This window comes from Pygoscelis adeliae, unplaced genomic scaffold (genome assembly GCF_000699105.1).
Source record: "Pygoscelis adeliae isolate BGI_AS28 unplaced genomic scaffold, ASM69910v1 Scaffold283, whole genome shotgun sequence".
Classification (NCBI taxonomy): Eukaryota; Metazoa; Chordata; class Aves; order Sphenisciformes; family Spheniscidae; genus Pygoscelis; species Pygoscelis adeliae.
Window position 1 is genome coordinate 259,521 of NW_008824361.1, and position 16,065 is coordinate 275,585.

General features: G+C 43.2%; 1 protein-coding gene across 1 annotated transcript in view; it reads right to left on the reverse strand.

The window, feature by feature from the left end:
• Window positions 1-263: 263 nt before the first annotated feature.
• Window positions 264-16,065, reverse strand: part of RFWD2 (ring finger and WD repeat domain 2, E3 ubiquitin protein ligase) — a 99,895-nt gene continuing 84,093 nt past the window's right edge. Inside the window, exons 16-19 of the mRNA XM_009319868.1 lie at window positions 8,324-8,441; window positions 4,278-4,402; window positions 3,003-3,163; window positions 264-407 (exon numbers count right to left, since the gene is read on the reverse strand). Coding sequence (XP_009318143.1) covers window positions 264-407; window positions 3,003-3,163; window positions 4,278-4,402; window positions 8,324-8,441 — 548 coding nt within the window. The remainder of the gene's footprint in view (window positions 408-3,002; window positions 3,164-4,277; window positions 4,403-8,323; window positions 8,442-16,065) is intronic.

Here is a 16,065-nt window from a genome sequence, read left to right on the forward strand (position 1 = left end):
TCCAAAACACTGCACTGAAAGAAGCAGAGCAAAGGTTTGCTTCCTGGTGTACCTGCTGAGAGGTTTTTTTGTTTGCTTGTTTTTTTTTCAAAAGAATCTAACAAAACTATTCACTTACAAGTTAGTGCTTATTTCTAAACATCACTTAAGAGTTGAAAAGTGAGTAAGCCTGATGCAAAATGCTAATAAGTACTTACAGAGAACAATTTCTCTCCCTCGTTATGGCTTTGACACACAATGGAAAGAAGGTGCCGGCTGGACCTCTATGGTTGGAAAGGTGACAACTCTAGCAAAAAGGTCCCTGCATCTTCATGAGTGAAGGAAAACCAACGCAGAGGGAAGAAAAAAGACGGGTTCTGGCAAGGGATGCTGGCACAGCTTGACTTTGGCTCAGGAGGAAGTAAAAGCTTGAATTACATAAAAATAGATTTAAGAAAGAATCAATGACATTTCATCTGAAAGTTTTAGTTAAGTTTTAATTAGGATCTGAGATTTTGCACTTAAGTGCATGAAGTGAAGGAGTACATGTACTCATGCTTCCCAAGATAACTGACAGATCTGAAACTTACTCATCTCATCTCAAAAGGTTAATTAAAGAACAATCCTTGAGAGCAACACGATAGGGAAACCAAGGAGAGTCTGCTCCACCAGGGAGCCCAGGGGAAAGGCTGGCACGCAGTGCCTGCATCTCCCCCCTTGGAAACACTCCAGGTGGCAAACTGAAGCTATTGCCCAGTGACCATGGCATGGAGATAAGCGAGATGGCTTTGAACCAGCCCAGCAAGGCACGGAGAACAGCACACCCATAACAGTATAAAGCTTACTCGCCATGCTCCCTGCGGCTCTGGGGCAGGCTTCCCAGCCTGTGCTGGGCTCTGTGCTGCTGCTAGGCTGGAGTTGCTTCGATGCACACGCTCTTCAGCAGAGCAGGCACACCAGTGGGGAAAGGTAGGTGTGGTAACTCTTATAATTAGGAAACTAAGGCAGAGTGACTCACCCAGGATCAAAGTCTGCAATTAAGCCAGAAATAGGCTGTGGGTTCCCTGATTCCCACAGATGCTGACAGCACTGCAAGGCAAAGGCCTTCTCTAGTTCATCTGAGCATGATTAAAAAACACGCCAGCTTTTAGGGAAGCCTATATATACGAAGCTAATTTGAAAAATTTTATGCCAAATTCAAGAAACATTATCAAAATGGAGAATAAAAGTTTCATCGTTTGAGCAAGACTTTGTGGACATAAGTGACCTTTGGCTGTGCAGTAATTTAATTTCCTAAGAACATGAACAAAGTCTCAATTAGGTCGGAGAGGACCGCTGCGCCGGTACAAGAGTGAAGAGAAATGTGCGGCTGCATCGGTGAAGAGTACTTCTTGTCTTGGGGGGATTGGAGATATGGTGCAAGGAAGCATTAAGGCCTCTTGGCAAAAGCAAGCGAGGCTGCTTGCTCAGTATGTAAAGCAGGATGGCATGCACCACAAGCAGAGGTAAAAACACAGAAGCAAAACACTCAGGGGCTCTCAGATCACAGGCAGCTTTTTGCTGCTTTCTTTACAAACGAGAGCCAGGTACTGTGGCTGCCACAGGAGAAAGGCTAATTTAGAAGAAGCCCAGGGAAAAACAGAAGAATGAGGGGGAAAAAAAATGATCAGAATAGAGATGGATTCTGAATGCTGCTTAATGGACTGAAGCCTGAACGTTATTTGGTGCAATCTTGATGGGTCTGACTTAACTATTACATTTTCGCACAATATTTTTTCATACTGGTTATGAAGAATTGCTTGACAGTCCTTGGTGACTGCTCAAAAGTTTCTCAGTCACTTAAGCAGAAGGTCTATCAGAGTAAAGCACATTAATCAGAGAAAAGGCTGGTAAGAGCAGACAGCAACAGAAATAACACCAGGGGTGAGACATCACTGTTAGTCTGTTGTCTGTAGAAAAGCTGCGCAGGACATCAGTGGGCAGGACAACCCAACACAGAAACACTGCAGTGAAGAAAGTTCAGGGAAGGGTGTTTCTGGACACACAGGTTCCTGCAGCACATTTTTTTATTCAGCAGAAAGACAAAGACTGATTACGCAACTTCTAACAGCCACTCTTCATCTGAGATGTGACATCTGTGTATACCAAATCCTCCTAAATCTGAATCACAGTTGTGGGGGCAGTTTCTTCATACAAAAACAGATTGGTAGATGTTACCCTTCCAAAACACCCTCTTTATGAATGCAACATCTCAGGACATCAATTAGGCAACGTTCCACTTTAGCTACTTGGAAGACTGTATTTAGGATGAGCTGCTCTCTTCCCCCTCCCAACAAGCCCATTAAGTATCCTTGTACAATTGCAAACCCTTGTACATACAAGAGTTACTTGCTCAAGTTTTTTTTTTTTTATGCAAGGTTTTCAAGAGCACTCTGAATTTAAAAGCAGCATTTTGTTCTCCTGAGCAGCCTCGTGCCGAAAGGCCACTCTCACAAAAGCTGCGCCAGGTCTGCCTGCAGCATTAGTACACATGCTATGTATATGAATTAAGTGTCACTGGAACAGTCATTGAAGTGACTGCAGCCTGGGCTCACCTCCTTTACATATCTACTCATCTAAACACGGGGGCTGTATTTCAACAAGCAAGTCCATATAGACACAGTAACACTGAGATAAGGCTCCACAGTGAGTATCTGCAGGTGCCTTCATTAAAGCAACAAAAGAAACCTGCTAATGTATCCACAAAAAACATAAGTGCCAGAAATACAATGCTGCTTTTGGGATTTCATTCCAAGTAGAGAAATTTAAACACCCAGGTGAAAGAGTTAAGAGCACAGCAGTCCCTCCTCCTCCAGCATCCCCCAGTCTTTCAGTTACCCTGCAGATCTTCACATTCTCACGCCGATCGGCAATACCCATAAATGGGAATACCAAGTGCAGTCAAACCCTCAGCAATGCTATTTCATGAGAAAGCAGGAGGCATTCCTTTCACACCTGGCTGGCTGCCTCAGCAGAAAGCTTACCCCATCTGGTAGTGCCCTCCAGCATACAGCACTCACAAACTCATTTGTGTCATCTTCTTTCCGGTCCTTGTCCAGGACACTTTTGACTGTATCAAACTTGAACGTCAGCAGTGTCTTTGAGAGGCCCTTATAGTATAGGTAAAGGGAATTATTTTCGCTTCCTAGAAATAAAATAAGAAAAAAAACCACAAGATTAGGTTCTGGTAGCAGGCACAGAAATAAGGCTTCTTAGCTCTTTCATTGTTTAAGGTGAGACCAGACATTTCCTCCTTGTAGTTATCATCACGCTCATGGTGCCTTGGCAACTGGGAGTGCTCCACAGCAAACTTTCATGATGCTTAATAACAGAACCAGGTTTTATTACAAGACAACTGCAGTATGCAGCGCACTTGCAAAACATACAGGATCCCAACCGTCCCCCATAACTTCCCTAGGGCAGAGCAGAGCATCTGTGCTACCACATGAAACACTGCTACACCCAGCCTTCTCGGCATTACAGCTCTGAGGCAGGTAGCAGTGTCAGTTTTGCTTGCCATAATCAAGTACGACAGTTTGGTCTGTGGAGGTTTAAGTAAGAGAGACTAGACAGTGTGCAGGCTTTGTTTAGAAATCCATCCAAATTTCTGCATTGCAAGCTGTACAGAGATCAGAGTATACACAAGCTAAGGTCCTCCCTTCAGTGCTGGCACAGCTGTCTTGCTCATCCCACAGCAATTAGCCTGTCACTGCTTTCCCACCAAGAACTGTGAATTTACAGAGGTTCAACAGTCCAACTTAAGCGGCAAAAAGACAGAAACTGCCAAAGGGGTAACTGCTTCAGGATGATTTAGTCTTCTAGGGAGCTGTCCACAATAAGGGCATTAGTGCTTCACCATGCAGAATGCCATACCAAGTGACAAGTAGAGGACCACTCGTGCGGTCCAGGCTACTGCCCTTCCTTAGAAAGATGCATGAGGATGTGTCAGTTGATAAACTTGAAAGACGTAAGTGATATCAACAGTGGCTACATTAGCAGTTGACTTTTGGTGACAGCAAGTCTGAATCGTCATATATGAAGAACTCATCCGAAATGGGAGAAAACCAAGTACAGATCCCCTTAGGCCAGGGCTCCTTATGCCATTCCCTGGGAAGGGAATGAGGGTGGAAGTTCAGAATAATCCTCCAATAAAAAGCCCATACAGCTACGTAGTACAACCACTGGTGTGCTTTGCAGCTGGAGAGGCACCAGCTCTGAGGGGTCCCATTAGCATTTGTCAGGATGGCTGCTCTACTCACCACAGGCAATGTAGTCTCCATTGGATGCGAGCCCTACGAAATTCTTCTCGTTGATGTGACCCTTGAAGGAGCGCAAGCAGTGAGGCTTCCCTACATTCCACAGCTTCAGCTGACTGTCTGTTGACCTGAAAACAATACCTAAAGTTACCCTGCTGCCATATGGCAGGTACTCCTCGCTTGCAACCCTGCTCCTTAACACCCTACTTGCAATGTAAACACAGGAAGTCTTAGTGCACTTCCAGGAGATTTATCCCACTTTCAATCATATGCAACTCAGCTTGAGCTCAGAAAGGTATCACATTATTTTAGAAGCCTGTCAAAACACATTGCATGTTTGAATAAAAAACTTCCCCCAAGTATTACTCTTCCATTCTCCTATCAGTTACTGAGTCATCCACTGAACTGTACAGCCTTTGGGCCATCGCTGCCTCCTTCAGATCCTCACAGATCCAGGACATACCAAATATTTTTTTTTTTTTTTTAAACTTCTACAGTATGGACAAAATTTGTTCCCTTCTCCATGCTGGCTACAACACTCATTCATGCCTTTACAGGACTTGGGTAGGAAGCAGCCTCCTCCCTCTCCAGCTGTCCTGAAAGCATGTTCTCCTTCCTCCTGTCCAATACCAAGGAGCAGCTTATAAAAACCTATGGGGGCTCAGAGTTGCTATTAGCATTAAAACGATGTGGTTTTCTCATGCGTAATTGAGACTGCATGAATACAGATCTCAAGCTTCCACTTTTTTCACCTTGGCAGCAAAGCTAAATATTACTATTAAAAATCTACAAACTCTGTTGGGATTAAATCAAAATTGATGTTTTCCATTGTTCCCCCAGGTGCAAACATACCTGCCTTCAAAATGTTTTTCTATTTACTGTGAGCAAACATTTTCCCTTTGGCAAAAGAAAGGAGGTGGAGGTAGTCTCCTCTGCCTGGCAGAGCTCAACTGCAATAGGAAGATCCTAGATTTCCAAGAAATATAGGATTAATTTCTTCCCCCAAACCTGAGGGGACACGGCCCCTCTCACTTCCCAGGTGTTATTCTCTAGCAATCGCCATGCTCTGATATTCTGGCACTCGCTGACTTACAGCAATACACGCCACAGTAGGTGAAGAAACACTGATGTGGTGGGACCGGAGTCCTGTGAAGCCACCTTTGAGGAAATGGGAAGTGCTGTTCTGATCTTAAATTTGAAAGAGATTGAGAGCAGGACCTGTCAGCCTCCTGGGTGGGAGGAAAGGGAGGTAGGTAACGCTCCCCTCTTACAAGTCACATCACCCAACCTTGCTGCTTTCTGAATGTTAAGAGTCGAAGGGAAAAAAACTCCCACCCAATATCCATCAAATATTACCAATGATATAACAAATTAGCCCTGCACCAATGTCACATTTACCTAAAAATATAGCACAAAAGAGTAGAGATGCACCTTGTGCTATACTGCAAAAACCGTATCTCAGCCCTCAATGACAGTTGGAATGACAAAGGAGCGATAAGGGAGCTGCAGCAGGATTTGTTAGTCATTTGTAATAATAGTATGAGGTCAGATCAGAAGGAAGGTATGAACTTTATCTGTAATACTGTGACTTAAGCAGGAGTGCTTTCCTCATCCCAGGTCTTGACCACAGACAGCCCTACAAACAGAGTATTCAGCTTCTCTGCCTGATGCTTGTTCTATGTCCACCACTGCCCTACATTCCTGTTCACTTTCCCTTCCCTTGTCCTCACCATCACAGTAGCAGCATAGCTCATAGAAATGGCAAAAAGGTATATACTACTGCTTTTTCAGTCCACAAGTACAGGGAGGTGCCTTCTGTGCTTTTAGGGCAGCTATATTTTTAAAATGCTGCTTTTAAAAGTTTCAGAGTTTCCTAGAAACTAAACTTTTCTGAAGGCAGGGTAAGGCAGCAAGAGACTAATCCCTGGTCTACAAGCTGTCAGATTCCTGTGACAGCTTCTGCTATTAGCTAACCCATCAGGAAGACCTTGTATATATAAGCACTTAACTTCTATATTTTAGTAGCATACATTCTAGATCTCTTCATTAAAATAAAAACACTTAAAGTCTATTACTAACAGAGTGCTTTTACTGTTAAATTCCCATCAAGCTCTAGCCATGTTTGCGTTGCTTAGGATAAGCATGCCATAAAAGAAGAAAGTTATTTGCCACTGGACCGCAAGGAGAGGAAAAGGCCATTGATCCTACTGGTGTTACACGGCTCTTCCGGTTTCATACCCTCTCCAAAAAAATATCATGGATGTGCTGCTCTGTTAAATCTGTCTCTCTGTAAATCAGCACTGCAATCAATGTGTTGTGCTAAATACCAGGCAGTTCTGAACACCCTTGAGGTCAAAACCTAACTCTACAAGGCAAAGTAAATCAATGCAATCTATAAAACAGCTTTAGCTAGAAATCTAGAGAATCTGAGTATACATATAATTTTTTCTTAAAAGAAATCAGTGCTTGGTTTTTGGGAATCAACTACTGCTGTCTCCTCTCCTCAATTTGCAAAAGAAAGATACGAAAAATAATCTGCTCGCTCTGACATTTCTTTCTGTTCATGCAGGAAAAGATAGGTAAACCCTCCCGTTAGTCCCCTCACCCTGTTGTTGCCTGTCCAAGGCTGACAGTTCTATCAGTATTCCTCCCAAGACTGTGGGATAAGCTTTCTCAGATGGTTGGCTCAAGCAGGACAGGCCCATTCTGTCCTGAAACATTCCATAGATGATGCTCCACTTGATCATGTCTGTAAAACATTCTCAGCCTCCTCCTGCTTCTGTTAAACACTTCCTTCTTACCCAGATTTGGTTCAAAGCATTAAATTTAATTTTCTCTGTGTCTAGGTATGAATTTGCACCCTTATAGAGTTATAATGTTAATGGAAATAAGAAGAGATGAGCTGATTAAATATAAACAGTACCAGAAGCTACCAGGGAATCTTCCATCACACAGCTCAGCGTAACTCACTAGCAGCCTGAATACACCTTAAAATGCTCTGCTTTGGCTCCACGCTTCTAGAGCAAACTGTGTGAAAACACGGGACAGAGCCAAGCTGGATAATCGTTGGCTCAGTACAAGGCAGCAGGCGTACTTTCTGGGACTAGATCTACCCCTGTGATCCATCCCTGCTGCCCTTGGGTGTTATACATGGGCACACTGAGATCAAAGATTCCCCTGCAGCCCCCCAAGGTTGCTTGCATTTTCCCCACCGCGTTAGAGGGGCTCACCTCTGGTTTATTGAAGAGGCTTGTAGCCAGTCATTCAAACCTTTCACTATGTGATCTGACAGACACGCTCACTCCCATGTGATTGAAAACCTACCTAGAACTGAGGCATCCACATCTGGCTTTGGGGCAGACACATCTGGCCATGTAACTGAACAGAAGCTGTAGAATATTACTCTTCAGGGCCTCCACAGCAGACCTTATGGCCTACCCTGGCTGCAAAGCTGCACGCCATTAAGACCACAAAACACAACTTCTCCTTGTCTACTTTCTAACCCAAGTATAATCCGAAAAAGAGCCTTCACGGAGCAAATTAATAAATTACCAGAGAACAGATCAGTCAGTCCTACCGAAGTTGTTTTCAGGCTGTGGCTAAACCTCCTCTTCAGACATAGCAGTACCATTTGATCACTGCTGTCACTCATCAGCTGGGTTTTACTGCAGATTACTATCCTCAGGGCTCTGCCAGCAGCCTTCTCTACAGCAGAGCTCTGGTCAGGAGCATTCTCAGCACACACAGCACTTTGTAAAAGGAGAGTCCACCTGCAGCTTCCCAAAGTTGGGGCTTGTGGTCAGGAGCTGCATCTAGTTGTCTTCATATTCCTCTTAATCATTTTAGCTCCACAAAACAGAGCAGAGCCAAGTGACACCAGGAATAAATTTCTATTTTTGTCTTAGGAAAAAAAGCAACTATCTGCTTCCCAAAAGCACAGCAGCCAGCAAGCGCACCCACCCACGCAGGTGAACTTGCGTGATGGCTCTGAAGAGTGCCACAAAGCAAGGGCTACAAAGTTTTTAGCCTACATAAAAGGCAATACTTACGCAGAGACGATTTCTTCCCCGCTCACAAATTTTGCGTAGGAGACTGCCTTGCGATGCCCTTTGAACACCATGATTGGCTGCTTAGTGTTGCGAAGATCGTAGTAGTGAACACAGTGATCTGGAGATGAGAAAGAAAAAGGGGCAAAATTTAATCAGTTGGGAAGGATGTACGGAACCTCTAATAGTCAGCTCACAATAAAAGTCCTGCCTGCAACTTCCGCATCTCACTTAAAGCTCTGTCTAGGATAAACAGTCTGCACTATAGTAAAGGAGTGTTTAAGCAGGCTTCTTAAAACGGCCCCAAAATTCAGTCTGGAAGGGTCCAAGCAGCCTTTCAAAGAGTCAGCAAGGGAAAAAGGTGCATCCACATGTGTATGCACATACACATGTCCTCCCGCAAACCCCATTTGGCCCATGTGCAAGCCAGCAGCTAAAAGGACTCTCACCTCTCCTGCCTGCCTTCTTGGCTCCCTGCCGGGCCACTCCAATTGCCATTTCTAATTCCCTGCACCCCCTCCTCCTTCCTCAAGCTGTCCCCTCTTGGAAAACTGTTGAAGAACTCGAGACTAAAAACCCAGTCCGTCTGCTACTTAAATTGGATCATGGAAAATAGGGATTAAATTTCTCATGCTTACTCTAAATGGGTAACCTCCATACTTTTGTTTTTTGCTTCTCTCCTTTGACTTTATTAGCAATCAAGAGAGAATTAGCATTTCTGCTAATGAGAGAACAGACTAAACCCCAGTTCTTAAGATTTAATTCACAGATGTGCCGCAGTGCCACAACCACATAAAAGGGATGGCAACAGAATTAATGATACATTTTACTTTCTGCAAAACTAAATGTCAATTCCCAAGAAAACAGAAAAATAAGAATAGAAAACCCCATGAGACCTAAGCCCCAAACACCCTCAGCGCTCTTTCCAGCTCAACAAGGTTAATAAGCTTCTCCCTTCCCAACTTTCAGTCTTTAATGTTGAACTTCATTTAATTATCCCCTGCTATTCTGGAACCACAGGGAGGGAAGGCCACACACGTGCAAGGAAACTGAGCCGGATGCCTTTCTCACCACGCTACTTGCGATACCCAGACGTCAGCAGAAAACTGCTCTGACCCTCCTCCCACTGAAATAACACCCCACCAATGGAAGTTTATCACAAAGATTACATGGAAATGAATTTAAATGCCAATAGCTACGGTTATTTTTGTATTTGCACAGCATTTCAAAGCAGGGCTCTCAGTCGTACAAACAACACCCAGCTGTCTCAAAATCCCATGTGGTTTGAGAGATAACTGGATTTTCAATGAACAGGTTACAGCAACCACTGTCAGACCAGCAAGGGTAGCTTCTCCCCTGTATGAATGGGCTAATTGGTGGCTGTGGCAGGACGCGGGGGCTGTGTCAGAAACACATTCAGTAAAATGAGGCAGGCAGGCAAGTCGCCTTCCCCTCCAACTGCTTCCAGCATCTTGATCTCTGCATAATATGACGGGATCAGAGACTTCTCCAGTAAGAGGTTTCCAGCTCTCTCCCTCCTCGTCGTGTAAAAGCAGACACTCCAAGCAGCCACACCAAGTTTTCTCCACCACTTACACCGAACTGTTGGATTACCCTGTTGTGTTGAAACCCAGCAGCTATTACACCTGTTACTGCTAGCACTGAAATGCTGGGAAGTACTGTACCCCCAAGCACTCTTTCAAATGCTCCTGTGTCTTCTACCTCCAAAATATTAACCCTCTGAACAGCCAACACTATTAACCAAAATCCCAGAGCATTGCTACCATTTGGGCATTTTAATTAGCTTTAGAACAAGATGATGTTGCAACAGGCTTGTTCAATAAAGGGGTTAATTTTCAAAAGGACTTTGAGTTAAGTGTTAACACTCCTTTAACAAGATTTGGGCATCCTGGTTCCTTCCACCTCTCTGAAAACTTGAGCCAGAAAACTCCACGTTTTCTCATCCGGCCAGCACACCTGCTGTGGGAGCTACGAAACAGTTAACTAGCAGTTGTTATTTTAATAAGCAGAATGATTCTAGCTGGGCTTTCTATTAGGAGCCAGATAGCAGATAAGCCTTTCAAGCCTATTCTTGCTCACAGTTTCAACCTCCTCCCCAGCTGGCCCATCATTAGGATACCTTTTGAGCACGTGTTTCATCCTTCAGAGGGTGGCAGGAAAAGGGGTACCTGCAGATGGCTGCTTGTGAGCAGCTGGAGCAACGCAGAGAGGAAAGAGCTAGAGCAGGAAAGACAAGTCCATTTGCAGAGCAGAGACACAAAGTTGCATTCACCTTCTAAATTTCGCAATAAACAGCTCGAAGCCTGCTGGCATCTGGCCCCAGCACCACAAGTGCCTCTCGGCATTGGCAGGGCAATCAATCACTGTCTGCTCTGATCACAACAAGTCCGAGGGAATGGGCAAGGCCAGTGGGTTCTAAAATTAGCCACTTAATTATTAATTGATTATTTCAGCAGCCGAAGTGTTGGTGCCCAATTGAGTTTTTTTTTAATTCAATTGAAGCAGCTATTTTTAAGTAGATATATGAAGACAAATGCTCACTGCATTCATTAAAATCAGAACAGGTGGTCATGTTTTACAATTAAAGAGATACTCTCTCTTGTAGGCCATATGGACTTTCTGAAAACATGATAAAAATGCCATCTGCTGAGGAAGCAGAGAGCCCAAAAATGAAGCTAAATGAGAAAAATACAACTCCCAGGTACCCCAGCAGCAGCCTTGCCTGGTGGAGTTTGATGAGCTGAAATTGCCCGTGATGGGCAGCATCCCAGGCATGCCAGCACATCCAAGGCGAGGTGCTTTGGAAAGCTCATAAAGCAAATTAATCCTAAGAGCCAGCTGAAGGTAAGGAAAATAGAGTGAGGACTGAGGGGCATCAAGCACTTCCTGAACTCTGCAACTCAAGCCGTCATCCCACCGCTGGCTCCTGCCCTCGGCATCCCTGGAAGGCCACGGAGCATACTCCACCACTAACCAGCGATGCACAGGGGTATTTGCTTCTTGTTTTGCTCCTCAAACGTGAGCATTAAAATCATCATTCGGCAATTTTTTTGAAGCTCTACAGTTTCAAACCCCCACCAGAAAACTCACTTTGAACAATTTCAACTTGGAAATGACATTTCCACAGTTAAAAGCCTCATGCCTAACCCTTGGGCAGCAACAGCTCACTGCTTTACTTTTTCTTCTGTGTTCAGGCTTAATTGAAATATATATGAGATAATAGGAAAGAACATGTATGTATACCATAACAAATTAAAACACTCTGAAGCAATTCTTGTCTAGTTCAATGTCACTGCAGAAGCTGAGCACGACAGAATTCTGCTGCTGTGCCTTCTGAATTCAAATGTTTGCTGGCAGGCCATATTTTATGATTTTTTTTTTTTTTAAGTGATCTCAGAAGGCAAAAAGGGCAGCTAAGCTCTGCCACTGCTGCTCAGAGGTCTCCAACCACAAGCCTGAGTTTTTAAATAGTGCTCTTCCGGAACGCTCAACAACTGCTTACTTCCCTTAAGACACTGCTGCTTTCACCTTTGAGCCACCTAGTGACAACTAATCAAGAATTCAGACTTTTCCAGACTTCCGAAGATCTCACCACCTCTTCAGTAAATACAACCCGCGTCAGCAAAGGATGGCATCCCTCATTGCTTGGCAGCTCATAAATTCACAAGACTCCAGCCGGCAGGAGCAGGGCAAAAGGGAAGGATGGTTTTGTAATGTACACAGTGAAGTGATCAGCACCTTCTCAATCTCAGTCCTTGGACTCAGCTTGGTTGCAGGGATAGGGACGCAGCAAACGAACTGATGATGTGGTTACATGATCTTAGGAAATCAGGTTAAAAGCTTCTGAAAAAAAGAGCTGGGAATTGCTAACAGAGCCACCAGCATCTTAGGTAATTTCAGAGCTGTTCAGAAAGATGGAATTGCTCTTGGATTTTTAGTTGTTTAAACAAAAAAAAAGCAAAGTGTTTTTGCCAAAAGTGATTTTCCTTACACTTAGATTTGTTAACAAAATTCAGAAAACAGCTGTTACTAGCAGGCTTTTTTTTTTTTGCTCACCTCTTGCAAAGCTCTTAAAATGTACTGAGGAGTGGCAGCTCCAGAAAGAGTAGGCAAGTGTTAGGAAAGAGCATCACACAGCAGCAGTTTATGTTTCACTGGGTACCAGTACATACAGGGTAGCAACGCACATGACCCAAAAAGCAGAGTGATTTAACTCTCCAGGTACCCAGCAATTCCCAGTAACATTCATATTCCAGGGCATGTGCTTCACACTCACCTTCACCACAAACATTAACCAGTCTATGGCATAAGCTAACTCACAAACACCCACCCACCCCCCAAGCCTTTTCTTCCCCAACCACTTACTCAAAGGGATATCAAGGCAAGGACAGCAATAGAAAAATTTACCTGCAATGCAACAGTTTTATATTCAATGGATGTAACGACTAGAAAGCCCCAAGAGCTGCATACAAAGGTTCTGTGGCTCTGCTCTGGAAAACTGAATTGCTGGAGAATCAGTGACCATTTTTCTTTTTTCAATCATTTAGAAATGCGTATTTCTCAACTGTTCAATATTTAGATTATTGATCCATTCAAAAATAAGTAATTTACATTACTCATTTTTCAGTGCTTATAGACTTGGGAATATAAGTGGTGCTCACTGCTACACGTCAGATGAATGTTACTGCCAGGAATACGCCCATATTCAAAACCAAAGTTGTAGGGTAGGGAGCCAGATGTTAATTAAGTGGTCTGTTAGAAGTATTCTGTTATCAAAGCACATTTTGGACTTTTTTTTTTAATAAAAGAGATCTTCAATACCAAACTTAGGGTTTAATTAATTTCATATATAATGCTCTGGCTACAGCCTGCAGTCCTGCATGCCTCATGCTACAGATGTTTTACTGAAACAGGAGCTCAGGCTACAGCATAACCTTTAATGTGTTTCTCTTGTGCTTCTTTGACCATGATGATCTGATTTGTTGCATCTAGTAACTCATGTCCTCAACTGATGATTCTCTCAGCTTCGTCTGTTTGTTTTCCTCCATATGAACCTCAAGCTTGGATCAAGGCTGCCTGTTTTCATCAGTGAAACTCTGTACATCAGTAGTAAGAATAAGAGACATTTACCATCTGAGGGGTGTATTTAAATGACTTGTTCAACAAGATTTAAAAGGAGTCAGAGCAAATTTGGTGCAAGAAACCCAATGGAGGTGAGCAGAGGTAATCCTGAAGAAACCAAAGGAGCGACAAAATAAAAGGGTACAAGAAAGCCCACAAAATGTCTTTAGTCAGAAAGATAGATAAGCATGATTTTGTGGAGGTCGATTCCATTTCTACTTTCACTAGTTAAAAAAAAGATTTCACAGATCTTGAAGTAAGCCCCCATTGCTCAGTATATATTGAAGGGGCTAGTGAAATCCAATTATTTGTTTTTAAACATCTACTTACAGAAATTGATCTTTCCTTTCACTTGTTTCTCCTCTATATACCAAGTGTAAGCAAGATTACTCTTTACAGAATGATGCCTTCAAAGCTACCTAGAATTGTATCTAGGCAACTTGTTTAGCAGGAAAATATAATCACATCCTTACACCTTCAAGTGTCCAGAGCCCAGTGGTTCAAACCAAAGCTTGTGTTTCAAGTGTCTCTGGGTGAAAGTAAAGAGTACACGTTGCCATTCCCTTAAGTGGCATGTCACGAAGGAGAAGGCAAGCCACCTTAATGAATTTTTGTTGAACATAGATAAACAAGCAGTAGAAGAACAGAACTTTAACATCAAGATGGGTTAACCAAATGTCTCTTTCAGCCAGGTTCGGTGTGACTTCTTGCTATAAAAAGGAAGCTTGCATCCTCAGAGGTAAAGTCTTTCGCTAGAATAAAAATGGAAACAGAATCAGGAGGCTCACGTGCAACATCAGTTTTCACTGTTAAAAACTTTTCTTCTTCTGTTAGTGAGCAGAAAGAAGGAGATAAAAAGGGACAACATCCTGATTTAAGAATAAACTCAAATCAACTGTACTACACTGTACTATGGTGTACTGTACTGCAGTATACTGAAGATGACTTGGCACATTAGATGCCTTGGTCCTTGCAGAAACCTGAACAAGAGCCAGGTAAACAAGTGCTGCTCTTTCTCAAAAACCTGAGAAGACAGACAGCTGCTATCAGAACCCACACCTTGAAGATGAAACGCTTTAAAACAGATTTCCTTTAGTTTGAGAGGAGACCTACAAAAGCCTCAGCACTCTCGACCTCGAAGCCATCTAACAAGCTGTATACTCACTTAGAGACTAGCTAAAAAGTTATTAATAAGGAAGTGGAACCTCTCTAGTGGATCTTCTGCGTACCTCCACACCAGGAAACAGAGCGTCCCCATAAAGGCAGTGATATCAAAGGCTAGTCAAAAGACAACTTAGGATTTAATTATGAGGAAGCCCAAACCGGAAACTTAATCCTACACAGAGTGCAGTTTGTTTGAAATCCATTTTTGCTCAAGGGCCCTGAAAGTCATAGAATAACATAGGTTGGAAGAGACCTCTGGAATCCAGCCAGTCCAACTTTTCACTCAAAGAAGGGACAACTACAAAGTTGGATTCAACTTCCAAGTTAAATAGTTGTGTTCAAGGGTCCTACTCAGTGAAGCTCTGAGCATTTCCAAAGACAGATTCTATGCACTCTTCCCTCATCTTAGCTGCCTTGAAGAGTACTCTTATGTCAAAGGATTAGGGAAGAAGTTTTTTTAATCCAAATTTACTTAAGCTATTTCCTATTGACATAAGAAAGGAAAGGCATTAAAGCCCACCTCTCAGCATTACAAGCATTAATGTTTAGGCTGTGTTTTGCTGCACGAGTTTCTGGCTTCTCAGATCTTTCAGATTTTGTCTATCTTCTCCCGCATGATGGGGGTGGCATGAAGCACTGTCATACAACCTTAGTTCTCCTTTAATTCTTTTTTTTTTTTTTCTTACTAGTAAAAGAGATAGTGGAGAACTGCTGAACTTTAACTGTTGCCAAGCCTGTACTACCAAACAACAGCACTTAGAGATCTTCATGGGACTGAGGTGGCTTTGTTCAAAAAGTTTAGGGTGGAGATTTAATCTCCCCTATGGCAGAGAGGCAGACTGGAGTCTGAACATCCATATGCAGGTCTTGCTCTGGAGAGAAGACTGGGGACATAGGACAGTTGAACACTCCATCTTTGGGAATAATTCAACTTAACAGGACAGGTGAACCTTCATGCAGGGACCACAAAAAAAAGACTATTTTTAATCTTGGGTCTCTTCCAGGGCAGAAGAGAGTGTATGGAGGAAAAAAAGGGTCTTTATTGTAGCAATAGAAATGCAGGGTGGCATTTGGGCATTCAACAAAGAACAATGAGGAAGCCTTCCAGCCAACGAAACACTATGAAGATATTTATTTCACCTGACAGAGTAATATGGAATGGGATATGATCAGCACAGGCTTTGGCCTCTCACAAGCCATTTCAGGGAGAGAAGACAGTGTGATAGTTTCCACTACATAAAGGAAATAGATGCTCTGGGAAAAGAGAAAAGACAACGCATTAGGGACAGGAAACAAAGTGGACTTGAATTCAAGTGAACAAAGCCCTGCACCAAAAATTAACGTAAGAATTTTCTGAAGAAATCAGATAATATCGACAGCAGTGAGTTGACATCAGTGCCCTCTTTACAAACCATTTCCCCTGCTGTAAGGAAGGAAAT